We start from the raw sequence: 25,887 nt of genomic DNA on the forward strand, positions 1-25,887 counted from the left end.
CCGGCTGTCAGCTCGCGCGGGCAAGGAAGGGAGCGCCGGCCCGCCCCGCCCTCTGCCCGCGCGCCGCTGCCGTTGGCGATGAGCGCCGACGGGCCCGCGTGCGCCGTGGAGGCGCCGCCGTCGCCCGTGCGGTCCCTCCTCCGCCACGTGCAGCTGGAGAACCTGGCGGCGGGGCTGAGCGGCGGCGTCGTCTCCACCCTGGTGCTCCACCCGCTAGACCTGGTCAAGATCCGCTTCGCAGGTGAGGCCGTACCGGCCGCCCCGGGCCGGGGAGGCTGCGGGCCCTGCGCCGCAAGGCCGCGGTGCCCCAGGCGGGGGCTGCCGTGGCTACCGGAGGTCGGGGTCGGGGCCGCCCCCGCGGGGCCGGGGCGCCCGCTGAGGCGGTGGGTGTGCCGTCAGGGAGAGCCCCCGAGCCCGGCTCCCCCCGAGCCCGGCTCCCCCCGAGCCCAGCTCCCCCCGAGCTTGCCGCCGAGGGCTACGACGACAAACCGTGCTTTGTGCTAGTGATGCACACATCGCACTGAGCTCGCCGTTGCCATGCCAGTGACCTTACCGGCTTTGTCCTGAGGGGGAGTGCAGCCAGATGAGCCTGCACATTTTTGCCCAAGCCTGTGTGTGGCTACGTGACAAGAGGCACTGGCAGGGTAGCCTCACGGCTTGGAATAAGCAGGCCGTAGGCCGAAAGGGATGGTCTCCGGTTCTTTCCTCCCCTCTCCCAAAGCTTGATCTTCCTGTCATTTCTAGGGACTATAAAATGCACTGTGTGCCTCAGGCTGGTGTCAGGCAGATCAGAGAGCTGGCCAGGCTTTTCCCCCTCTTTCATGACCACCAGTGGCATAGGACACAGCAGGACTGGCTGTTTTTAACAGGAGGACTGTCTCAAGCCAGCGTTCAAAGTTCACCTTTATGCTAAAGATTTTCAACAATCAAAGCATAACAGTTTTACAATAATCCTGGTTGTTAACAGTAGCGGTGTTGTTTTGCAAGAACTCTAACTTGTTTGGTTTTCCCCAGGGAAACATGGCAGCTTCTCCCTATTGATTTTGCCATTAATATGAGAAATGCATTGCCCTTTTACCATATTCTCTTTTACAAAAGCTGAAAAATTTTGCTGTATCTATGGATTGTTATCTTAAATGGATAAATGGGTGTTTAAAATATCAAAACCCAATGGTGAACTATCACAGAGAAGTTTTAAAAAATTTAAAACATTACATTTCCAAACAGGCTTTTTGCAAAGTTGGTTTTAAATGCTTTCCTGCATATCCTAGTATGGGCACATCCTGGGCTGTATTATGAAGAGCATAGCTAGCAGAAGTGCTCCTTTCTCTCTATTTTGCACTTGTAAGACTACGTCTGAGGTACTGTGTCTAGTTTGCGGCTCACCAGTACAAGGAAGACATTGACATACTGGTGAGATTCCAGTGGAGGCCACCAGACTGGTGAAGGGGCTGGAGCACATGACATAGGAGGACAGGCTGACAGAACAGGATCGGTTTGGCCTCACAAAGAGAAGGCTGAGGGGAGATACTGCGGTCTATGACTATGTCATGGGAGGACACAAGAGAAAGTGGAGCCAGATTCTTCTTGGAGGTGAATAGTGGTAAGGCAGGAGAGAACAAGCACAGGCAGGAACATGGAAAATGCCCGTTATTTATGAGAGTGGTCAAATACTGCAAGCAGTTACCCAGGGAGGCTGTAATCTCTTCAGCCTTGGAAATGCTTGGGAACTGACTGGACATGTCCCTGAGGAATCTGATCTAATTAGATCTTTTGAGCAGGGGGCTGGATTACATGACCTCTGGAGGTCACCACCAGCCTAAATTACTCTGTGATTCTCTATGATGGTTTCAGTTTTGTTCCTGATTTCCATCTGTCAGGTTTTGGTTGGACTCACCAACACTCATGGCTTTTTTACAAAAGTTTGTTACAGATCGTTGAGATCTGAAGTCCTGAAATCTGATTGTCAAGGTGTTGAGGCCTTGTCACAATGTACTCAGAAAAAGCCTTTTGTCTTTAGTCCTGAAGTCATGACATACAGTACTGTACACAAAGTTCAAAGGAGAATGAATAATAAATGTGGCACTGAACAGAAAGCATCTGAAATTCATGATTACCAGGATTAATCTTAATGGGGACACAAAAACTATGATGCTGTAAAACTTTGAGATTAATTTTCAGTAAAATTGCAATCTAACCTTATGTCTATATTCAGAATGAAAGCTGCTGCTATGTTGGCATCACAGAGTAATTTAGGTCAGAAGAGGTCTACGGAGTTCACCCCAGATAAGGTCTGCTTAGATCGGATTGCTCAGGGTCTTGTCTGCTAGAGTTCTGAGTAGCTCCAAAGATGTCTCTTTGATCACTCATTTGACCACTCTGATGGCGAAAAAGTTCTGGTTAGAATTCCCTCTGTTCCAGCTTGTGTCTGTTAACTCTTGTCATCTCACCATGCGCCGTATCACGCATAGATCATCAGTAACCAACTTATTCTCTTGGTGTTACAGTAGGAGCAATAGTGGTTATCACTGTAAGTTGCATGAATATCTGTATTCTAAATGAAATCTGTCAAACAAAAACTTACATGTTTTTTATCTTTTTGACAGTGATGTTTTCTGAATGTTTGGACAACCAGCTGTTCGGTTATTGGGTGGGAGAAGTGTATGCATTTGATGTTTTCCTGCAAATCCATTCAATAAGAATAGAAGGACAATACAGGAATTTTTGATGGAAATAACTTTTGAGTGTTTCATTAAAAACTGACTTTGGAATCAGTAAGACATGACCTGTTGAAAGTATTCAGATCTTTATAGAACATTTTGAAGAGGAAGACTGAACTTCAGAGTTGTTATTTGGGGCTTGTCTAAACTCCTTATAGAAACGTGTTGTCAAACACATTCACATATCACACGTATCACTTGAAATATGATGTGAAATTGCTGGGACACTAAAAAGAAGATGCAAAACCCTTCAATTCAAAGCTGCTGCTCCTCACCAAAAATGCACAGCAGTGCAGTTAGTTAACCTTGTCAGATTGATGGAAAATTTTCCTCTTGCAGAGCTTAGAAGTTCTTTTTCTTTTTTTTGTTTCTTTTTCCTTTTTTTTTTTTTTTTTAAGTTCTTTAACTCTAGACCTAGGAAGCTGTAAACCCCAGCATACTTTTAAAATACAGTTGATCAGTTAGGTTTTCATGTTCATTTGCAGCTTGCTTTGGAGGCTGTGTACTTCTGTGGTGGCTTTTACACAGCTGAACTTCATGCTTCCTGAAATGTTTTTCAGTATAATTTCTTTCTTTCATAGTAAGCGACGGATTGGAGCTGAGGCCAAAATACAATGGGATTCTCCACTGTATGACCACTGTTTGGAAGCATGAAGGACTACGAGGCTTATATCAAGGGGTGACTCCAAACATGTTGGGAGCAGGGGCTTCCTGGGGACTTTACTTTTTCTTGTAAGTAGAACTGTAAAATGCGTCATACCCTGTGTAATGTAATGTTCAGATATACACTGCATCTTCTTTGGGGCGTATAAAAATGCTAAGTGGCTTATAAACTTGTGATTCTTTTAGTAAGTCCAGGTCTGTTACCCTTTATTATGGTTTGCTGTTTCAGAATTTAAGCAATTTGAGTCAGAGACCTGTTACTTTGTCAAGTACAGTGCATTCCCTTGATGCTGTGAAAATACTAAGGAACTTGAGAGATGGTGACAACATTCATGAAGAATCTTTAAAAGTGCCAATACACTGTGCTTAAAGCCTCACAAAAAATAAAAACCTAAACCGACATGTTAAGAATTAGAGAATGTGATCAAGTTTCTACTAAAGCTAAATGTTTAACTGATTTTTAGTAATTTTAGTGACAGTCAGTTCTTTCATCGTTTTTATGAGTTGATGGGCTTTGCTTATAAAGCCCATTTCTTAATACTTATTCTTTTCTACTTTATTAGCTGTGTAACTGTGACCTGATTTACTGCTGATCCCTATTAATTGAAACACTTTAGGGAATAGTTAGTTGGTATGCCTATGCAAACCTTGCCTGTCAGTTGTCTAGACTCTGTTATTGTTGTACTTCAGTCCTCAAGCTTTGCTATAGGTTCCTGTTGGCGATTCAGCTCCTGTTGACAGTTTCTCAATCCACAAAGACTGGAAACTGGATCAAAAGAAGAAAGCTCAGTGTATTTCTGAGCTAGAAGATAGATACCTGTCACAGTTGCTTTCAATAAAAAAGGAGGCTATGTAATCGGTTTCTTTTAGAAGTTAATTCTTGAGATCCAGTAGCTTTTTTGAGATGCAGTCCCATTGATACTGACAGTAATACTTTATCAATTTAAATATGTATTACCATAGTTCACTTTAAAGACCTAACTGCTCAGAGATCAATTAATCAGCTAAACAAAGATAGTTGGCTTAGATATCTGTTTCAAAGGCTGTGTACCACCTAATGTTTTTCATCATCTTAAGTGAGGTGTTTTGTTGTTTTGGGGTTTTTTTAGTGATGTAGGTTTGTTTTCACCTTTACCAAAATGTATTTTACATTTTCCAGTTACAATGCCATCAAAGCTTACAAGATGGAAGGGAAGCTGGAAAGCCTCAGTGCCACCGAACACTTAGTGTCAGCTGCAGAGGCTGGTGAGTTTAAATGCAAAGAAGATTGATGTTTGCTTCTAGCCTTTCCATATGTTGCTCCCTGCCATTGTGTGTCAGTGCTCCTTTTTCTTACAGGTGGGAAGTGTAAGTGTTCAAGTCCAAATGCAATCATTTGTTGTCTGTAAATAAATTAATGATGTCTAAGATGAATAGATGGATCACTGTGGTCTTTTCAGTTTTGCTCAGAAATAGCAGTTGTCAAAATACCTTTTGATCTTGTTTTCATTGTGTGTAAGCATATTCCATATTTACTATTATATTGAGTCCCAAAATATAACTATATAAATCTGCTGCTACCAGCTTGTTAACCCATTAAATGTTTAACACTTAGACCTGGAAAAGAGAAGGCCTATTGAAGTTAATAGAATAAGTGAATTGGTCATTGGTCTTTGAAAATCTTTATCTATGGTCCAAGTTTTCTTAGAAACTAAAGATCTGAAATAAAAATACAACTTCTATCAGCAAGACTTTTAATATGTTGTTTCTAACGTGTTCTTGGACACGCTTCTGTGTTGTATTTAATCTAGGCAATTGAGAAGACTTTTTATTAGGATGTTGGAGCATTCATTTAATGTTGAAATATAAGGCATATTGTTTGATGTGAAAAATAGTAATGGGTTATTTTACAACTGTATTTCCAATAACCTATAAAGCTATAACAGTTTGCTTCTATGAACCTGTCCATATGATTAAGCAAATTTCTCATGACTGAGGTGTCCATTAAATTTTGAACAATTGTATAGCCAAAGAATAACTCGGATAATCAGGAATATATTAAGAAATTACTTATGATTTTGATCTACTACAGATTACACTACTGACTGTGGAAAGGTGAGGCAAAAAAGGTGATGTACTATGAATATGCAAAAAGCCGCATGCTCTACAGAAGTACCCCCTCTGCAGTAGTAGGTTGGACTTGATTGTGAGCTTTGAAGGCAGAGAGAGGGAACAATGGTAGGCATAAACTTTGCCTGTTTTAAGTAATATGAGTACTCTTGTAGGATAAGTAATTTTGTCATTGTAGAAGCCTGTTTTACACTGGACTGAACAAACTGGACAAGCTTTGGAGTTGGCATAGCAATCAGTCTAACTTCCATCTCTTCTCAGGAGCCATGACTCTGTGTATTACAAACCCAATATGGGTAACAAAGACACGACTTGTGCTACAATATAATGCTGGTGTTGATCCATCAAAGCGGCAATACAGAGGAATGTTTGATGCTCTTATAAAGATATACAAGACGGAGGGCATACGTGGCTTATATAAGGTAATAAAATCTAAGAAAATTTCCAGGATTGGCTGGCACCACTCAGTAGCATGGTGAGACTTATAAGTACTTGTCTACAAAAAAGCAAGTCTTTTTTTGTATTAGCTCACTTACTTTTATTCTGTGAGTCTTCTTTCCCACTGAAGAACTGCAGCAAAAAGGCTTAATCAGAAGAAGAGCTATTATACTGTTGAAACGTAGGAAATCACTGAAGAATAGAGTGTAACTGTTACAGCTAAGCCATGTTCTGTTGGGTGATAATGCTGAAATGAGAGTAAACTACAAGCTGCTTTTTAATTTGTTGGAGTCTTCCTATAATTAGAGTTTGGATAAGGAGGGCAGCAATAGCGTAATCTGTCTTGCAGCTAGTTCTTTCTTCCATTTCATCCCTTATCTCTGTCTTTCTGACATCTTGTGCAACATAACATATGACTAAAGTAGTTGCTAATTTTTTCTTCCACAGTGGACGGTTTCACAACTGCTCATTTGCCCTCTAGTTATTGAGGTTTGTAATCTGTCATCTCTAGATCCATAAAATTTGCAGACTTCTAAATATGGTCTGCGTATGTGTGGGTTTTTTATTACCTTTAATTTAGGGAAACAGATGGCAACTGGATTTGGACTTTTTGCCTCCTCCTTCCTTCAGGCCATGACATCAAGATGCATTCATCAGTGCCTGGAAGGTGTGAAGAAACCTATTTTAGTTCAGTCTGGCTCTTCTACTGCAAGTAATGCTATAAACAAGAACACTATCTCTTAGGAATTGTCCTGATTACTAAACATTAGCTTCTTTTATTTGCAGTGAAAAATATAATCCTTCCTATGATGAAAGACTAGTATGCCACATGTCGATGAATGTCAAATTCTGACACCATGAACAAGGCACCTTACTTATTCCTAAATTTAAATTGTCAGGATTTCTGATTTGCCTGCCTGGATGTCTGCTCTGTTCCATGTAGATAAGCTCTAATTTCTTGCATCTGTTAGGGTTTAAGATGTCCTTCCATTGCGTTACTTTTCAGATTATTTGTGCATGTAGCGTGTGTTGCCTTTGGCACTAGACACTTCTTTGTAGTGTTAATCTGCAAGTGAGGTACTAAACCAGGTAGTTCCTTTGAAAGAGCAAATTACTTGCTTAAATCTGCAAAGAAAGTGACCTAGATAGGTCCCAAGTGACCTACATAACTCTGCACACCGAGCAACTTTCATTTGACGTCAGGATTGTCTCACTCTTGTCTATACTGGGGAAAAAGGCACCTCTTCAGGTAGCTCTTTGACTTGTCCATACTTTAGCCTTCCTCCATTTTCTGTTTTTGAGGGAGTTTTCATTTTTTCTCTTTCTTGCTTTATTTGAAATTTGACAGCTGAAGTTTTGTTAATTGCCCTGAGTTGCAGGAGCTGTAGTGCACATGAATGTCTTCTTTTTCCTCATAAGCTTAATTTCAGATTGAGTTCCTTACATCAAATAAGGGGATCTCGGAGGATATCAGCACAAATTGGAAATAAAATCTGGAAGTAGTTTCTTTCTGATTAATTTGAGATTAGTCTTCTAAAGAATGGTATTTCTGTCCAAGCAATTCCATATGTTGCTCTCTGTTGCACAGGATTCTGTTACTGGTCTGAGCAATTCCTTTTAGTTCTTTGGGACACAAGACTAGTAATGTCAGGATGCATGAATCTTTCTAGCAGGGATCAAAGCTGCCTGTATTAGCTCTGTTGGGTATTGTTCATTCATTAAACTGTAGTTCATCTGAAGCTGGGTTCCTCAATAACTTGTTCTTCTTGAACTTGGCCTTATTTTGAGAAGACAGGAGCATTTCCTTCACTGATTATCCTGGTAATCATCTAGTCAGTGATACTCTCCACCCTCCATCCATTAGGCTTTGTCCTTTGGCCTCCATCCCCCAGATGTCTGGGGACAGAGCTGCTCTGCTGCACACCAGGCTGAGGAAAAAAAACAGCTTGGGGTTGTGTAATTTGAACACGTCTATAGGTCTGTTGGAGATCTGAGCTCAGAAAAATTACTTTGCCATGAAGTTGAATGTCATGCAACCATCTCCATGTTGAGAGTGTTGTATGGTTCTTTTCACGCATTAAGGTAGGAAGAGATCAAACATTGTAAAATAATCGTAAAGATTGTAGGAGTTGGCACTTTCAGAAAAACATAAAATATCTCCGAGCTATTGGGAAACTGTTAGATGTCTAGTCTAGAGTGACTGACTACTAAAACATCAATCAAGAATGCAACTAACATTCTTCCTGGCCTCCATGCTTCTGAATTTGTATTTTAAGTTTCGTTCTCTTTCAGGGGTGATGTAGAAGCAGCAGTTAGAAATAGAGCAATGTTTAATTGACAACAGTAAAACAGGATGTGCAGAAAATTTAAGGAGATTAAAGGAAAACACAGAGTCATCAAGACTGAGAATAATAATGCAGTATGCTAACAACAACAAAAAAATCCCAGCAGTAATGTGTGCTCGTTACCAAGTGAAATAGATATATTGGACACTTCTGTATTGTCATTTCACCTTTGGTAGGCAAGATTCTATACTCTGAGGATAAAGTATTTTTTCCAGTCCATTAATGTCTAAAGCACTTAGGTCTGTTTATTTTGCTATGCTTTTGCTTATGCTATTTTCCTCCTTCTTGCAAATGTGAAGCTTGTAAGCTAAGTGACTTTCTATGACTTTGCACTTGTATATAGCAAAATCCACTGAGATTTGGCCAGCTTGATTTTAACATTAGTCCCAGGTTCTACAGACAGAAGCATAAATAACTTTCACAGAAAAGATGGTACCATTTTTTACCATGAAGGAGTCAAGATGCGTAGGGAGATAATGGCATACTTCCAGTGTCTTTGTGCACAGGTTGTCAGAGCAGGGCACTCTGATACTACTGGTCTTTGGCACACTGAGAACCCAAATGAAGACAACACTAAACAGATTACAGGGCAATATCTGCTACATTCTTTTGAAACATATAGCAGAGGCTGCTCTGGTGTGAGCCCTCTCAAACACTTCAGGGAGTGATGTGAGTACCTGTCGGGAGTTTCCCGAAGATGTCGGGAGTTTCCCGATGCCAGGAGTTGACCGACGGTTCGCGGCTGAAGGAACGGATGCGTCCGACTCAATATGAGTGATAAAGCATAGTCCACTTTATTATTCAAGCAACACATATTTATACCGTTAGACCTAATACGCACCTACTTGTTAGATCCTAATTGGCTGAGCCTAAAACATACGTCTACTTGCAGTTTGAGCCTAACAGTTACTTTTGTTTATGTTCTTCTACTTGCAGTTTGAGCAGCTGTATAACTCCCTTCTACTTTGATCATAACTACTTGTTATCTACATCCTCACTTCTCAAGGACGCCCAGTCCTTGCCACGTAGCCCTTATTTATTGCTTCGCTTGTAATTTTCCACAGGCCTGTCTTTGTCTCAGAACAAGCTCTGATCCATCAGCTGCACAGGACCACCCCAGGGGCCCGCATCCTGCCGTGCACAGGACCACTCCAGGGGCCCGCATCCTGCCTTCCCACAAGTACCACATCATCAAATGAACCTTTACTTTACTAAGCACAAGCTTTCCACTGTATATGTTCACCTGTGTTCCTTTTCATTGTGATGGGCAACCTTTGAAACACTAATCAACAGGACATTTTTCTCTTGTCTAGGATCTTTGGCACTTATGGCTGTTTGAGCCAACTTTAAAATGCTGTCTACTGTTCAGAATTATATGCTTTACAATTTAAATTTATAATCATATATTGAATTCTGTCTATTGTTCTAATCCTCCAAAAGAGAATTCAAACAGGACTTCTTTGAGCAGCCATTGATCCTGTCAAGCCCTCATAGCAAAAGTCTTCTAAAGATATATTTTGAATATTAAAGTAAAAAATAGCAAGAAGTACATAAAGATAAATTATTTTAAAATTGATCTTCACAGTCATATTATAGATGAAAAATAAGTATCAAATTCTGTGGCAAGAAAGATTTTTGTGTAAAATTGTAAGAATAAGAAAACAGAGTAGGAATATCTTTCAAAAACTTCCTCAGCCAAGATATTTCATTACTGTGAAGAATTCAGTTTTGCTTTGAAACATTTTTCCATAAGAACACATGGTTTTGTAAGATTAATAGAAGCCTGGGTCAACTCTTATTTTACTGAGGCGCATTGGCTGACAGTTGCCTCACTCCCTTCTTGCATTTTTTTAATATTGGCCCAACATTAAAAGCCCTTCAGTCTTTGGAAGCTTTCCCCATCAGCACAAGGCGTAGAGCGTGCTGGTACTCATTTAGCAAGTATCATCAGTAGATGCTTTAGGACTCTTGGGTGCAAGTTATCCAAATCTGCTGGCTTAAATTTGAGAGTTTAGCACTCTTAAATGTTGTTCAACATTCTTCTTTTGTTGGTGGGGAAAATATTACCTCATTCTCCTATGATATAAATACATCATTCTAATTCTTTCCAAGTAGAGAGCAATTACTTCCTCTGTCTTTTAACAGTTTTACTGTCTAATCATGGGCAAATGTTTGTGAAGATTTTCCCTGCTATTACTACATATAAATTTCATACTGTTCCTTGTTCTGCTGACCCAGATAATTTTTTCTTTTATATTTTTGATAATTTTGTTTTTCTCTGTTCTTCCTCTTCTGTTTTTATATTAATGGTTAATTTTCTTTTCTGATCCAGGATTTCTGAAAACCAAAGTTGTCCTTTTCCCTCTGTTATGGCCCTTTGGCTTCAAACTTCACGGAATTCTGTGATTATGCTCACAGTTGACATAATATAGATGTTTGGTTTAATTCCACTTATTCTCATTTGTGGAAGTGTTTTTTCTGGGACTTCAGCTAGCCTTTAGTGCATTTCATCAGTTCATGGTTACTGATGATTAGTTCATGACCATTATTTTCTACTGTGAGAAGGAATTCATCCTCATTTATAAAAGAGATCCTAAAAATCACTTCCTGAATGGCTGTAATATCGTAAACCTGAGAAATCTATAGCATGCAGAGAGCTAATCTCTGAGGTGGTAGAAGCTCTGTGCAATTTTTATGCCTGCTGTTGTTTTAGGTTTTTTTTTTTTCCTGCAAGTTAGGAATTTATGAAGTAATTTATCATTTTGTCCTGTTACACTATTTCAGTGGACTCCTACCAGGATCCCTTCTCTTTTTCTTCTACTTCTCCAGGCTCTTAGTATATTGATAAGTCTTTATTCAATATTCTGGGCTTCCGATTTAGTCTAATACCGAGTTTTGTGTCTGGACATATCTTTTAATTCCTCTGTTTTACCTGAATGGATCATGGGAAATAAGATAACACTGTTCAATACCAGTATTTTTGGGGAAATTTTGGTCCTTTGAGTCCTTTTACCCACATTTTGATCACTTACTTCATTATAATTGTCCCTTTGCAACAGTTCTCAGCAAACTTTTGGCTCCCTTAAGTCATTTCTAGCCAAGGTGATTAATTCTCCATTTATATGTATTTCTCCAGAGTAAGTGACCAAGTCTTCAAAAAAAGAGAATTAGTGCTTCTCAGAACCCATGCAGCTGTCAGCTCATTTTCAACAGAGCTAGTCCTGCTCCTGAAGGAACTCCTGCCGTCTCTTTCTTGTAGAGACACTTCAGAAAAATACCTGTTCCCCCCTTCCTTTCAACTTTTTTGAAAGAAAAGGTTTCTGTATATTTTTGTATTATACTCTTACTGTCCATTACTGCCTCTTACAAATGGGGAACATTTCCCAGACTGCTTTATTATACCTTTGGCCACCTCTGCTGGGCTGCCTTGGGATGTGCTCTGAGCAGGGTGAGGAATGCACTCAAACTGATTCAAATCTTAGATTTATTTCTTTAATGTAAATTGTCCATAAGTACTTGTATGAGTTAGGTTTCCATCGGTGCCCTTCAGCTTTCCACTGTGCAAGTGTGTGTGTGTGAAAGACATTGAGGTGCTGGAGCGTGCCCAAAGAAGGGCAACGAAGCTGGTGAAGAGTCTAAAGAGGCGACTTATGAGGAGTGGCTGAGGGAACTGGGACTGTTTAGTCTGGAGAAAAGGAGGCTGAGCAGAGACCTTATCACTCTCTACAACTACCTGAAAGGAGGTTGTGGCAAGGTGGGTGTTGGTCTCTTTTCCCAAGTGACAAGTGATAGGATGAGAGGGAAATGGCCTCATGTTGCACCAGGGGAGGTTTAGATTAGATATTAGGAGAAATTACTTCACCAAAAGGGTTATCAAGCACTGGAACAGGCTGCCCAGGGAAGTGGCTGAGTCATCATCCCTGGAGGTATTTAAAAGGCATGTATTATGTGGCACTTAGGGACATGGTTTAGTGGTGGACTTGGCAGTGTTAGGTTTACGGTTGGACTCAGTGATCTTAAGGGTCTTTCCCAACCTAAATGAATCTATGAATCTATATACACACACTTTTTTTAATATAGAAATGCATATATATCATAGATACACATTTATATATACACACATACACGCACACACGAACATATCTATCTCCAGGATTTGATCACAGGAATTTTTTTGTGTCTGTTCTCCTGATGGCCCTCCTCAATGAGACATCAGCTTTTGTCATTGCCTTACCAGTCTCAGGAAACAAACAGCTTAGTGCCAGTCCCTGGAAAGGGGCAGGCACTGAGCACACATTTGCAAGACTGCAGCTTGATTTGTGTTCTTACAGTCCTGCTCCATGTCGCCAGCTTTTTAAGACCTGAGCTTGTGCTCTTTGAGGTGGAGTCCCTAGGCCATTTGTTTTATCTTGCTCACTCATTAGGTATCTTTAGCCTGTATGTCATTCAGAAAAAAGTAACATTTATTACACTTTTGTGTGATACCTACTAATAAGAATACCAACCCAGAACGGTCTTCGAGTCGTACTGCACAGTAAATGTGTGCCGTCACAATTTGTAGAGTAATGGTGGACATAAGTATGTGTGTAAGCTGAGCTCTGTCAAGTTGTATAGTTTTTGTGTGTTGCCGTTTAACCTTGTTTTATTTTTTTTTTAGGGATTTGTGCCTGGTCTGTTTGGAACTTCACATGGAGCACTTCAGTTCATGGCATATGAGGATTTGAAACTGAGATACAACAAGTATAGAAACAGAGGATCAGATACAAAATTGGTAAGATTATTGAGAAAAAAATGTATTGTGGCATGTGTACAAGTGGAAATTTATTCCATTTCTCTATGTCATAGAACAGCCAAATTTACAAAGTATTGATACATTAATTGGAATGTAGAATATATAGAAGGAAATAATGCTTTTTCACTTTTTAGAAAAAAGCAACTCGTTAATGCTATTTCTTTGTAGGGAAACCAACTTCTTATTTTGGCAAGTCTTTTGAGAATTTTAGAGGGAGAATGTTTTTTTGTCTTCCTTTGAAGAACCATATGTGGAGGTCTTAAACACTTACATGGAAAACTGGTCAGGTGCAAGTTGGGCAAAGGTAGTTACTTTTGGAAAAAGTGTTTGACTTGATAGGAATGAGAGAGTTCCACACACATTTTATAATGAATTACCTGCAGCACTGTGTATAGTAAACTTTGCCATTTTTTTAAATGTGGGTATTATAAAGGGAAAAAAAATCTAGAGTATTGTTTAGTTCAACATTTAAAAACCAAATAAGATTTTGGGAAACTGGCTAATTTAATCCATAGTTAAGTCTAGCCTGGCAATTTTTGTTGTTTTTAGAACACCGTGGAATACATAATGATGGCAGCTGTATCCAAAATATTCGCTGTGTCAGCAACATATCCCTATCAAGTTGTGCGAGCTCGTCTTCAAGATCAGCATAATACGTATTCTGGTGTGTTTGATGTGATCCGTAGGACATGGAGGTAGGCATGCAGAGTTCAAAAGCTTACATCTTGGAAAGTGAGTCTTACAGAATCAGAACTATGTTTACTGGCTTCCATGCTGCTGACTTGCAGAACCAGTGCAGCTCAGAGCAAAAAAATGTTAGCTGTACAAAGTCATTTTGTGCAAGATGCCACTAATAGGAATACTCCAAGGACAAAGGAGGAGATAGGAGAGGGCCAATGCTAGCTTGCAGACTTCTGTTGTTTATTCTGTCTCCCTTCTCTCTTCCCCAACAACTTTCACTTACAGGTTAAAAAATAACATTGAGTTCGCTGGTTTGGGGCTCTTAAACAATGAAATCTCACTTGAACTGCTTTAGATTATCACATACAACAGGAAGGTTGTGTTGGTGGGAGCTGTGGTTAATCCAAATTCCTGGCAGAAGGAAGTGAGCTAGCCAGAGCTGTTTATACTGATGTCCTTGGGTTACCCTGTGGCCTGGCTGAATTTGTAGTCAAGTCCCAGCTTCCCATAGGACCTTTAGAGAACTGTTACCTCACACCTATGCTTATCTTCCTACAAACCTTTTCCCTCAGCTTCAGAAAGCACATGAGAGTTTTCACACAGAACTCTATAGTTATTAAGGTTGGCCACCTTTGCAGTATGCAACCAATATTAATCTTGCTTTAGACAATGTTTCTGGGTTGCAGCATATTGCTAGAGAGATGTGAATGGGGTCAGCTAACTCTTGGGGTATTAAGAGGTGCCACCTGAATGAGTGAATGAGGGGGTGTTGTTCCAGGAGCACCCCTGGCTCAGAAGCAGGGGTTTTGACTGAAGCCAATTCAAAGTGAAAATAGCTCTGATGTCTCAGCACTGTGCTCTTCAGTGCTGCAGTCTATAGGAAGGCTTATTAGTTCTGATGAACTGTGAATGTATACAGCCATTCTGGGGCCACTACTGTACTCATTATGAAACAAATGCAACCTAGAGCTCTAGGGAGGGTAGTGTAAACCACACCCAAGCACTCTGCAGGATTTGTGTTAACTGTACTTATTGCTGCAGGTGTCCTAGGTCCCTATGAAGCTGGAAAATAGGGAGCTGAGATTAAAAGTCTTGGAAACTTTTTAACATGAATACTCTGATTCAAATTGAGAGAAGTTAGATTCTCATTTATTGGCCAGTGGAATCAAAATTCTGGAGGAGGTGCTTTAATTCTCTGAAAATAAATGCTGACTTGCCTTAGTTATGTTGACCCTCAGCTCACTTGCTGTTACATGACCCAAAACCACCAAGCCTTTCAGCCCTTCTGGCTTCAGTCTGATTAAATATGTAACTGCTTTTTGGAACAGGCTGCAGAAATTTTAAGTTACTTTAACCAGTTCTTGTGGCATGAATAAAGATAGTAAATTGCCTCCTACTTAGACAATACAAAGAAAAAAAAAAAACACACCTAAACCCTAGGCTAAATAACTGACCTACAGAATAGTATTGTATGTTCAGAAAATGATGGGTTATGATTTGATATATTATGGCTCTTTAAACACTGTAGTAAGGAATTATTCTGAAATTGTTATCCTAACCTGAAGTACCTCTCTCAGTGCGAGCACAAGAAGAAAAATGCCAGGCTTTGTTTTATGTCTGATTTCTATTAAAATACATTAATTAAAACTAAATGTTTTTCTTTGTCTTTAAAGGAAAGAAGGAATTCATGGATTTTACAAAGGAATTATCCCCAATGTGATCAGAGTGACTCCTGCCTGCTGTATTACTTTTGTCGTTTATGAAAATGTGTCTGGTTTTTTACTTGGTTTTAGAAAAGAAAATAATTAAAGGTTCGAGCTTGTGTTCATAAGAAATCTACCCTTTATTTTTTTATATTTATGATCTGGGAGATTTAGTTCAGCAGTCTTTTTTGACACTGTGAATTGACCTAGTATTTTGAGGAAAGAACCTGGAGATAGTAAAACCCTGCCAACATGTCTTCTCTTGAATGTTCCTGCATTGCTGCCTTCCTCTCCATCAGCTGTGTCTGCTTTAAACACATGACTCTACAACTGTGAAATAATAGCACTGTGACTGGGTGAAGGCAGCTGTGCAGCAGTTCAGTTCATCCTGGCCTGCCTGGAATAATGGACTAATCTGCTTTGACAAGTCACAAGGTAACAGTTGGTCAGATTCTACTCCTACAGAAGTGAAAAACTTCATATAAAAGCAACTCTGGGGTCTGTCAAAAGTTTCTTAAATCTTTATCTGAGTCTCACGAAGAAAGTATGTATGTAGTTGTTTACAGCAGTGTCTTCTGAATCCACTTCTGTGTTATTTGTCAGATTTTAGGATATGGAATGCTCCAAATTCCATTGCTCATCCAACACAAAAAATGCTGCCTCAGCGGGGTGCAGTTTGGGAACTCAAATTGTTTTGTAAAGCAGCTGTCCATTCTTGGGTTTGAATAATTGCCAATCTGATGAAACCCAGTTCTTGTCTCATACAAGGACAGGCTTGCATTGTGGTTTTTGGCTTGCTTTTAGCACCAGACCAAAGTGTATGTATGTTGTGTGCATCGCTGGCCACTTACTTAATTCATTTTCTCTCTCTTCTCTGCCTGCCCTCTCGCTCTCTCTGTGCAAGAGATTCTGTCTCCATTACTGATACATCTGACCAAATATTACTAAGTAAATGCATATTTGAAAGCAGGCTTGCTTGCATTTTAAAAATGAGGGTCTTGTCTTTTCTAGTAATCTCATAGTGATGCAGTTTTCAAACCACTTTAATAACAAATATGACGATGCTTTTTTCAATAATACTCTCTGGAAAAAAAATCCGTAAGTAGTCTCAAAAAAATTGTGCACAAGACTTTCTTTAAAAAAAAACAAACCGGTCCATTAATGTTTTCTGATTTGGTCTAAGGAAAGGACTGTAAGAATATATCAGTTGCTAACTTAGCGATAAACTAAATTACAGTACTTCTCGGTAAATTTGAATAATAATTATGTTTATTTGCATGCAGTAATTGCTGTCAAGGATATGTACTTTTTGGAGATCTGGGATTAGTTTATTTTTTTAGTTCTTCTTTTAAGAAAATACATTACTGGTTATAACACCTGCCTTCTGTTAGTAAGAAGGTACTAAGAAGTATCTAGAAAGTGTCACTTAACTGAGGAGGAAGTAAGTTAGCAAAGATTATTCAACAGGTTAGGAGGGAAATAATCAGTTTCATCAGGAGCAGAGAATACTATCCAGCAAAACACCTGAATAATCACTTAGAGAAGTTTTCTGTTTAACAGAAGACTAACCTAAAGCAGAAATAAGGCTTTTTAATAAAAATTCAACAGATTAGGGAATTGGTTTCAATTTTAAATTAAAATCCGGAAGGCTACAGAAACTGCTCAATATTTTGAATCTTAATTCAGCAATCCACTTGCTTGTTTCTGTTGATAACTATTGCCACATGCCACATTTTGTGTATACTTAACTTTATTAATAATTTACACTTCCTCCTTCGTGATCCCATCCCCTCTACTGATACAATTGATACTCTCATCTGAAAAGGGCATGTGGCCGTTATGGCTGGCTTTGGTTTTTATTATAAAAGTTTCCATGTGTATTTAGCTGAAGATCAAATTTACTGGAAGTTTACCATGCAAATTACTCTACAGATCCCAAACAGCTACTGACTTACTTTGCCTTTGGAGGGTGTTTATTTGGTCTTGTGTGTTTTCTAGTATGCAGAATTAATTTAATGGAACACTGACTTAAGTCTGCCACCCAGGGTCCAAAAAATATTGTAAAGACATACTAATAAATCATAAGAAAAGAAAAAAAGTTGTGCATTTACTACCCTGGATTAGTGTGCTCTAGGCCCAGAATAGCTTACTCATGCTCCAGGATAAATGCAAAGACAGGCTACAAGCATGTACACAATCAGTTACTGTATGTTCACTGACATCCTGTAAATTCACACCATAGCTTAGCTCATAGTAACTTGTCTGTGTTCAGATACCTTAAAACCCATCATCCAAGCCAATGAAAACAAGAGACAAAATACCAGCTGTATAATTTGCTGGCTTGCAATCACACAGCAGCTTGCAGTTGGGAAAGCCTGAATCCTCTCCTAGCTGCAGGTGTGTTCCTCTAGATTTTTAACAAAAACTGCAGACAAGAGTGACCAATTTGGGAGATGCCTGGGGAAAATCTTAGAACCTGTTCAGAAACAAAGCTGAGATTTAATCCTAAACAGCTGAAATAAATTCCTTATCTCAGATTTAATTGGTTTTTTCCTTTTAATTTCTGGGAAGAGTGTAGATTTCTGCATGTTGTACATGCTTTTTTGTGGGTTTTTTTATTTCATTAATGTAAAATTGATTTTGTAATAGAAACATGGCTATTGTTTCCCTTTAGAATCTACAATTTTTAAAAAATTTGACTATATATCACTTGTTGCATTTGGAAGCAAATACTTAAAACACTAAAGCTAATGCTGTGCTGGCATGATCAGTGTTGTCACTTGTCCAGTCTGGAGGCTGCAGTCAAATAGCTGTGACATTATTCTTTCACTTTACCAGTATACTTTTTGAAAAACAAGGCATTTCAGCCTGCCTTATTTCTGTATCTTCCAAACTATTTAATATATCTGCTTTTAATTAACACCATAGTGATTGTATATATATGAAAAGCTAAATCCAGGAGAATTATTTTATTGGAGCAATGAAATTAAGTTTTGTAACTGTGAAATTATTTAGTATCTGCATGCTAATAGTGGAGATCAATAATAGAAGTTTATACTGAAATCTAGTCTATCAAGAAGCAAAAGAGGGAAGGAGAGCTTCAGTAGTCTATTTTTACTTTGTTATTCAGAATGAGGTATTTATGCTTACCATGTCATCTAGGTCACAGTTAAGTCAGCAAGAGTTTGTTGAGAGACTTAAGACTGTAACAGCAGAGCATCCTATTCTGTAGTCAGGTTCACAGGAGTAGATGTTAACGTATGTTTTCTGAAGGCTAAAGCCAAGACCTGAGTTTACTTTCTTAGAACTTTATATGAAGTCTTCTAAAAAAAATTGTGTATCATAATACCATGTAAAATACCTTAAACAGTTTGATGATCAATAAAATAGCCTGGATTTTTTTTTTGTAAAAGGTCTTATTTATTTGATACAAAAAGTTACAGTCAATTCTGAAAATGGTGATGGTATATTTTCATACGTCAAACAAAGAAGTAAAAAAGTTAATTAACTTGGTTTTTATATTTATATTCTAAAATGATTATTATAAAAAGCCTCTGCAATGTGCAAAAAAAAGGCTAGACAAAGACTACAGATGCAAGAGTTTGGTGCCTTTCAGTCAAATACTTGCATCCAACTCTATAGAAAAAAATTCTGAAGAAAATTGTACAAAATAAAAAAAATAGGGAGAGGTTATAAAAAGGGAGGGAAAGTTATTTTGGCAGTTCTTCAATGATGATTCGGGAGACTGAATTCCATCCAGTAGAAGCATCTCCCCGTGGATAGTCTGAGCAAGTCCCAACCCAGATGGCAATATCCACCAAGCCAGCATTGATCCCTTCACACAGACCTTCCACTGGTTAAAGACAAAAATCAAGTTACCTCGGCCGACACAATCGCTTTGTGTTTCGCAACTGAAGGTGGACACAAGCATTTAAGAACAGCAGTTCATTGCAAACTCATGCTATTTAGCTAAACCTGAATAGCATTTTTAGAAATAAAAACTATTACTTAGAGATGTGGCAACATAGGTTACAGAGTCATGCACTGCCTTTATGCATGCTGCTTCTTGATGTCTGTTGCAGTACCTGAAGCAGATCACAATCCACAGGATGGCTAAATGGGAGGTATACCTGCTTCTTTAAATGTCCAAATTTACAAACTGATAGCAGGGATATGGCATCAATCCCATCCAGACATCTTTTTAGCAGTGACGGAGAGGGGGTACGGGGACACAGCCGTACCTGGCTTCCACAGCTAAGCCTTACAAAGGTGACTGCCACCCTGTAATCTTTTCCACTCCTACCTAATTCACTGCTTTTGTATAAAGTTCCACTTCTATTACCCCCCCCCTTTTTTTTTCCCCACTAGCATCACTAATTGGAGGTGGGTTAATGAAGACAGGTAGGTTCTACCGCTTGATGAAAAAACCCTATCATAGCTCTAGATGTTAGACTTCATGCAGTCGTGAAGTAGTACAGGGAGAAAAAATGTCCTTTTGCAAAGAGCTGGGCTGCTGGCATCGCCGTCCTTCAGCTTTATTCGAAGCTGAGGACAAAATACAGCTTAGACCACTGATGTAACGTGGAGAGTATTCATAGCCAGAAGCCTGTTACATTCAACGCAACCCTTTTAGGTTTAGAAATACTTCTCAGAGTGTAAGTATCGACCATCAGAAAGGAGACAGAGTATAGACTTGACGTTAGGCCCCTTCTCCTAGTATCACCTCCTTTGGTGTTGAATGACTTCACTGATTTGCCTTTTGCTTAGCAACAGAATAATTGTTCCTAGGTATTTCACTCTGGACGTACTTTTGTGCCCCACCTGAAAATTACAGTAGAAATTCCAGGAGGAGTATGCACAGATAATGCACAAATATCAGTATTTGAAGCCAGGATGACACCGTCTATCTGGCAGCAAGGCAGTTTCTCCGTATGCCAATACAACACAGAATGTCTCTGTATTCATGTTGTAGCAGACATCAGTAGAACTGCGTGGATAGAACTGTCTTCCATTTCTAAATTGCAGGATGTGAATAACATGAAAAATACCAAGTAATAAACTACGCTTAATAAATAATTCTGTTACTATTGATAGCCAACTATGAGAAAGCAGAGTCGGAGTAGCAAGTGTTAGCTGGCCACTCTTCCACCTCTTCTTTCAGTCTTTTGACTTTCTATGGCAGACTGCACTGTGCATTTGGTAACTAGATTTGCTACTGGCTTCTACTCCATCTCTGTTCATGCAGTCTTGGCATACATACCTGAAGAAGTTCGGTGTATATTAATAGTAGAATTCAGCTCCGGGCTTCCTTGATCTAAATATATTATGGCTTCAATAGGAAGTGGCCCAGCACATTCTGCTCCATTAAAAGTAAAGTACCAGCGCTGACAACAGGCATTTCTGCATTTCAGCCGAAGCGATCCACTGAAGAGGACACGGAGAGCGCTGTTTGAGCGCATCTTTGTAAATGTACATTCCTAAGATGAGACAAAAATGTTTCCGAAATGTTTTCAGAATGTTTTGCCTGTTCTCTTTAGTCCCTTCCCTCTGCAAAAAAAAACCCCAAACCACAACACCAAAACCCCAGAAAGTAGAGCCTGGCAAATACCATACGATGCAAAGATGCAAATCAGAAACAGCACTTCATAGATGATCATGGAGAAGGGGGATTATGGAAATTCTTAATTTTATTTAGACACTGTCTGCTGTTAAGTAGGTAACTAGTTACCTTCTGGGGTTTATGTAAAGGGGTATGAGCTGTCTGAAAGCTGCGCTCAAATCCTTGCATGAGAAGACAGTACAATTTCTGCCTCTGTTACCAGAAATTCTGGATTTAACAGTGCTCATTTGTCTGGGTTAAAAAAAAAAGAGGCTTAAACTCTCATAAAAGCTCCACAACTGAGTAAGAAACATTTTCAGGTTTTTAAGAGGTTGTTATTCTGCCTTCAAAATGCTGGATATTGGGGGGGGGGGGGGGGGGGGGGAACTAGGGACAGTTCTGCAAGTGCAAGGCAGTGAGAAATGTCTACTCAAAAAAAAAAAAAAAAAAGTTGATTCTCACTCCAGCCACAGCAATAGCCGTTAAATTAATCCAACCAATCTGGGCATTGCTTCATAGCTGGGATTGACCTGGGATTTCTTCCCCTCCTCTAGGCTTGCACCGTTGTGTTTGAAAGTTTTACGCTCCAGGGCTGCGGTGGAGGAGAGGCCGTTTGGGTCAGTCTGCGTAACGCTTGTTAACTCTGCTCCTGAACAATGCTGATCCTTTCTGCAGTAGCATCCTGCAACTGAGTCTCAGTGAACAACCATTTTGAAGCAGGGGTTGTAAAGACAGGTACAATTAACAGATTAAAGATGTATGTCTCTCTTGCTCCTTTTGACTGAAATGGTAAAAACCTTGCCCTGCTTTGGGCAAGCTGGATGTACTTTGGTAGCATGACTTCACAGTTACAGATACGGCCCTCTGAATGTACTTTTACACCAGGCACATCATTCTTTTGAAACACTATTAAAGAAATGCAGTGGGCACATAGCTGTAAGACACAGTTGAGATGGATCTGAAGTAGATAAACCTTTGAGAAGTTCACCCTTACATGTAGAAAAAGGCACCAGCAGGAAATCTGTACGATTGGTGCTACCCAGCTCATAGAGGCAGATCTAGAGCCTGCTGTGGTACCACTTTGGCTGGTGAACTGCAGCATCCCAGGCAAAGCTAACTTACCGCTATCTTCCCAAGATCAATGCCATAATTAAGCGCACTCCACGAACACTGCTTGAAGTTGGGCGTCCAGGACTCCTCAATGCTCTCGCGCATACACTCGCCCTTCTCCCCCTTCAGCCCGTCCCGTCCCGGGATTCCAGGTGTCCCAGGGATCCCGTTGGCTCCCGGGTTTCCATCCCGTCCAGGAACACCACTGGGGCCTTGCAAGCACACGCCGTTGTACTAAAATACAGAACAGATCTTGCTGCTTCTGTCCATTAACTCCGAGGCTAACCAAGTTAAACACAAACATCAACAACAAAACACAAAAACCCCTGCTGTGACACAAACTAATGGGTTATTTCTAGATCACCAAGAAAATGGTTGCATCGAGGAAAAAGCAGGAAAAATAAAATTTAAAAAAATAAGCAGTGCCAGCAGAATTTCCTGTAAATTAAGTTGCCAATTATTTTATGAAAAGATGCATAAATCTTAGAATTAAAAATTGTCCTAGTCCAAGGATTAAAACTCGATAGAAAAACATCAGGAGATTCAAAACATTCCAATACAGAAACAAAGAAAAGAGTTACATGTTAATAGTTACTTTCCCCTAACCCACCATTGCTTTTGTAACTGTCTTGGCTAATAAGCTTTCATTTTTATTTTTTTCTTTTTTTTGTTAAAGTAAAGAAACTTTTGCATTTCATAGAGAGCAGAGGTTGACGCTGGTTTTCTTCTGCCACCATTCCCGCGGGACAGAATCACGTTGCGATAGTCAAGCCACACAAGTCAGACTCCAGAGCGCACACAGTGTGTCGGTGCTGATGCGGACGTGGAAAGCTGCACCCTGGAATAATCCTGAACTCAGGATCCCTGTTTGCAGCAGTGGGAAGGCACACATGGGAGGACGGTTCCTTCCCATCTGGTGACTGACTGCTTCCTCCAGCCTTCATCCCAAATCCTCACAGATAGATAACTCTATATCCTCCTCTTCCCCCTTCCCACACCTATTTCTGTTCATCCCTTCTAAACCACCTAATCCCCACTAGTTTCAAAAAGAAACAATCATACAACTATTCCCCCTCCTCCAAGCCATGCCACTATTTGCATTACACTATCACTCTTGTTCTGGGGTTGTTCCTTTTTCTGTGTGTCAGTGCAAAAACCAACATGGGCATCACAGGCTTGGCTGGAGCCACTCTACAAATAAAATCAGTAACTACATAGTAGTATATAGTTATAGTAGTATACTAGCTATAGTTCCAGTAAGAGGTAAGATGAGAGTCAAGACTAATGGATGCCGGGATTCCCTTACTGCCTTCACCAAAGAAAACACTGTTGGCAAACGGCAGTGGAAATAGTGGGATGTTACAATCAAGAAGGCCAGACTGGATGTTAGGAAAAATTTCTTTACTGAGAGAGTGGTAACACAGTGGAATAGACTGCCCAGGGACGTGGTGGAGTCACCCTCCCTGGAGGTATTCAAGGAGCGTGTGGACGTGGCATTGTGGGACGTGGCTTGATGGGCATGGTGCTGTGTGGTGTGGGTGGTTTTTTGTGTGGTGGTTTTTGTGTGTGGGTGGTGGTGTTGGGGTTTTTTGTTTGTTTTTTGTTGGGTTTTTTTGGTAATGGTTGGACTTGATGATCTTACAGGTCTTTTCCAACCTTAGTGATTCTGTGATAGTGTGATTCTGTTTAAAAACAGCTGGAGAGAAGGCTGCTTGGCGACGCACACACTGACCTAGGGACTGAGAGAATGATGCAAAGACATTTCTGTTTCACACAGCGCTGGTTACCTGCTTTTGCTGTTATTTTCCTCTCGGACTCTATTGTGCCTGGCTATGGTTTTTGCACATGATTACTCACCACAGAAATCCCGAGGACCTGGAAAGCAGCGAGCGCTGGGGCTCACCAAGCCTCAGACCTGCCACCCCCCCACCCCCCCGTCCCCGGGGCACTACAAGGGTGCAGGGCTGCACCGAAAGAGGAGCTGCCACCGCAGCGCCTAGAGCCGCACCGCTGCCTTCCAGAGAGCAGCTCAGCCCTGGCACACCCAAAAAAACTGATGTGAGCAAAAGAATTACCTGGGCTTTGGGCTCCACTCCAACTAAATTCAACTACACTTGCCAAATCAAGGGATTTTTTCATGTTTTCTTAAGCTGGAAATGCATAAAACATCATTTAAAATGTCCGCTGAAGGCAGGATCCCCTCTTGGGCATGACTTCATTCTGCCCTGGAAGGGCTTTAGCTAAAGCAGTCCATACAACCGGGCTGTGCCCGACTCACCCGTCATCGATTTACCTGTGCTTTGCTGCTCACTCTGCTACACCCGAAAGCATGGAGCAATCCAAGAGAAATGGGGGCCCCTAAAATACCGCTCCAACAGAAGACGCAAGCTGCTCTGTGTGGGCAGACTCCTTCTTCTCGATGCAATTCAATTTCCACAGTAACAGCGAAAGAGTAATGAGGTGATGTGAAAGGGGAGGAGCTTTGCCACCCATGGTGCTTCCAGCACATCACTTTTGGGGATCTCTCTGGAGATCATGGAAGAAATGGCCATGCCACTGATTTTCTATAGGAGGTGAACGGCAGTCCAGCAGCTCACGGAAATAGCTTCACATCTGCTTTCTACATTCCAAGGCCTGGAAAATCTCCCTGAGATGGGATAGTCCCAACGCATTCAGGTTTCTAGTTGCAATGGAATTGCAAACAGAGCTCTGCAGTCCCAGGTGCCAAAGGGACTAACGCATTCACGCGACTCCAAGGGAAAGCGGGTTCAGCAAGCGTGCGGATACAGTTTTCACAGTATCTAATGGCTGCTAAAGAGCAGTCCATTTATTTCTCTTCTTGTAGTTTACTGGCTAGCCTTTTAGGAACTAGTCCGCCTTTACTACTTACGTTGCGAGGGCTGTAGGACTTCAGCGCGGCCCCTGCAGTCGGCAGAGGGCAGGAATCAGCTCACAGTGCAGCCTTTATTCCCGCCGCGATGCCTCCCCTCCGGCGCGGCCTCGCTGCGCCGTGCGGGGATGACTGGGAGCGGAGACTATGCCGGCTTCAGCCGCAAACGCCGCAGACTCTGACCCAACGTAGAAAACACGAAGACACGCGCCCAGCCGCCGACAGCCAGCGGTTCCTGTCAAAGCCCGCCCAAGCCCTCCTCGGCATTCTCCTGACTCAGCACAACCAGGGCGCAACAAAAAACACCGAGCCCTGCGGCGCAGGGCTGCCCGGAGCGGCAGCGAGGTTCTCCGAAAGCCGCTGATTTTCGCTCGTTTCCCAGTCTTTGCCAGAAAAGAGCAGCCGCGCGGCTCCGCCGGCCGCCCCGCCGCCGCCGCCGCCGCCCTCGCCCCCGCCAAGCGCCCGGCCGGCCGCCTCCCGGCCCCACGGCCCCCGCCGCCCCCGCCCCGGACCGGCCGGCCCCGGCCCCCGCCCCGCGCCCCGGCGCCCGCCGCTCTCACCATGTCCACCACCTCCCGCTGGCGAAGCGCCTTCTGCTTCCCCTTCGGGCTCTCCGAGCCGCCGGGCGGCGGGGCCGCCGCCAGCAGCAGCGCCAGCAGCAGCAGCGGGGCGGCGGCGGCGGCCGGGGCGCGGCGCATGGTGCGGGCTGGGGGCGCGGGGATGCGCGGGGCCGGGGTCGGGGGCCGGGAGGCTGCGGCGCAGGGGCCCGTGTCCGCCGCTCGGGGCGGCAGCGCGGGGATAAATGAGCCTTTCAGCGCGCGGAGCCCGAGCTCCCTC

At 41.5% G+C, this 25,887-nt stretch overlaps 2 protein-coding genes across 2 annotated transcripts; one reads left to right on the forward strand and one right to left on the reverse strand.

The window, feature by feature from the left end:
• Positions 1–78: 78 nt before the first annotated feature.
• SLC25A32 (solute carrier family 25 member 32) lies at positions 79–18,857 on the forward strand. Its single transcript, XM_059836340.1, has 7 exons — positions 79–241; positions 3,302–3,452; positions 4,543–4,628; positions 5,754–5,914; positions 12,933–13,046; positions 13,617–13,762; positions 15,422–18,857. The coding sequence occupies exons 1-7, from the start codon at positions 79–81 to the stop codon at positions 15,555–15,557; spliced, it is 957 nt and encodes a 318-aa protein (XP_059692323.1). The 3' UTR covers positions 15,558–18,857.
• A 9-nt stretch (positions 18,858–18,866) lies between these two features.
• Positions 18,867–25,748, reverse strand: CTHRC1 (collagen triple helix repeat containing 1). Its single transcript, XM_059836142.1, has 4 exons — positions 25,611–25,748; positions 22,173–22,394; positions 20,712–20,928; positions 18,867–19,304 (listed from the first exon to the last, which is right to left on the reverse strand). The coding sequence occupies exons 1-4, from the start codon at positions 25,746–25,748 to the stop codon at positions 19,162–19,164; spliced, it is 720 nt and encodes a 239-aa protein (XP_059692125.1). The 3' UTR covers positions 18,867–19,161.
• Positions 25,749–25,887: the final 139 nt, after the last annotated feature.

Source organism: Gavia stellata, chromosome 3 (assembly GCF_030936135.1).
Source record: "Gavia stellata isolate bGavSte3 chromosome 3, bGavSte3.hap2, whole genome shotgun sequence".
Classification (NCBI taxonomy): domain Eukaryota; kingdom Metazoa; phylum Chordata; class Aves; order Gaviiformes; family Gaviidae; genus Gavia; species Gavia stellata.

Excerpts from the sequence above, each read along its gene's own strand:
- SLC25A32 (XM_059836340.1), top strand. The coding sequence starts at position 79 with ATGAGCGCCGACGGGCCCGCGTGCGCCGTGGAGGCGCCGCCGTCGCCC. Across the intron at positions 3,453-4,542 it reads TGGGGACTTTACTTTTTCTT|TTACAATGCCATCAAAGCTT; the intron begins GTAAGTAGAACT and ends TACATTTTCCAG. Across the intron at positions 4,629-5,753 it reads AGTGTCAGCTGCAGAGGCTG|GAGCCATGACTCTGTGTATT; the intron begins GTGAGTTTAAAT and ends ATCTCTTCTCAG.
- CTHRC1 (XM_059836142.1), bottom strand. The coding sequence starts at position 25,748 with ATGCGCCGCGCCCCGGCCGCCGCCGCCGCCCCGCTGCTGCTGCTGGCG. Across the intron at positions 22,395-25,610 it reads AGCGGGAGGTGGTGGACATG|TACAACGGCGTGTGCTTGCA; the intron begins GTGAGAGCGGCG and ends TCTGTATTTTAG. Across the intron at positions 19,305-20,711 it reads TATACACCGAACTTCTTCAG|TGGAAGGTCTGTGTGAAGGG; the intron begins GTATGTATGCCA and ends GTCTTTAACCAG.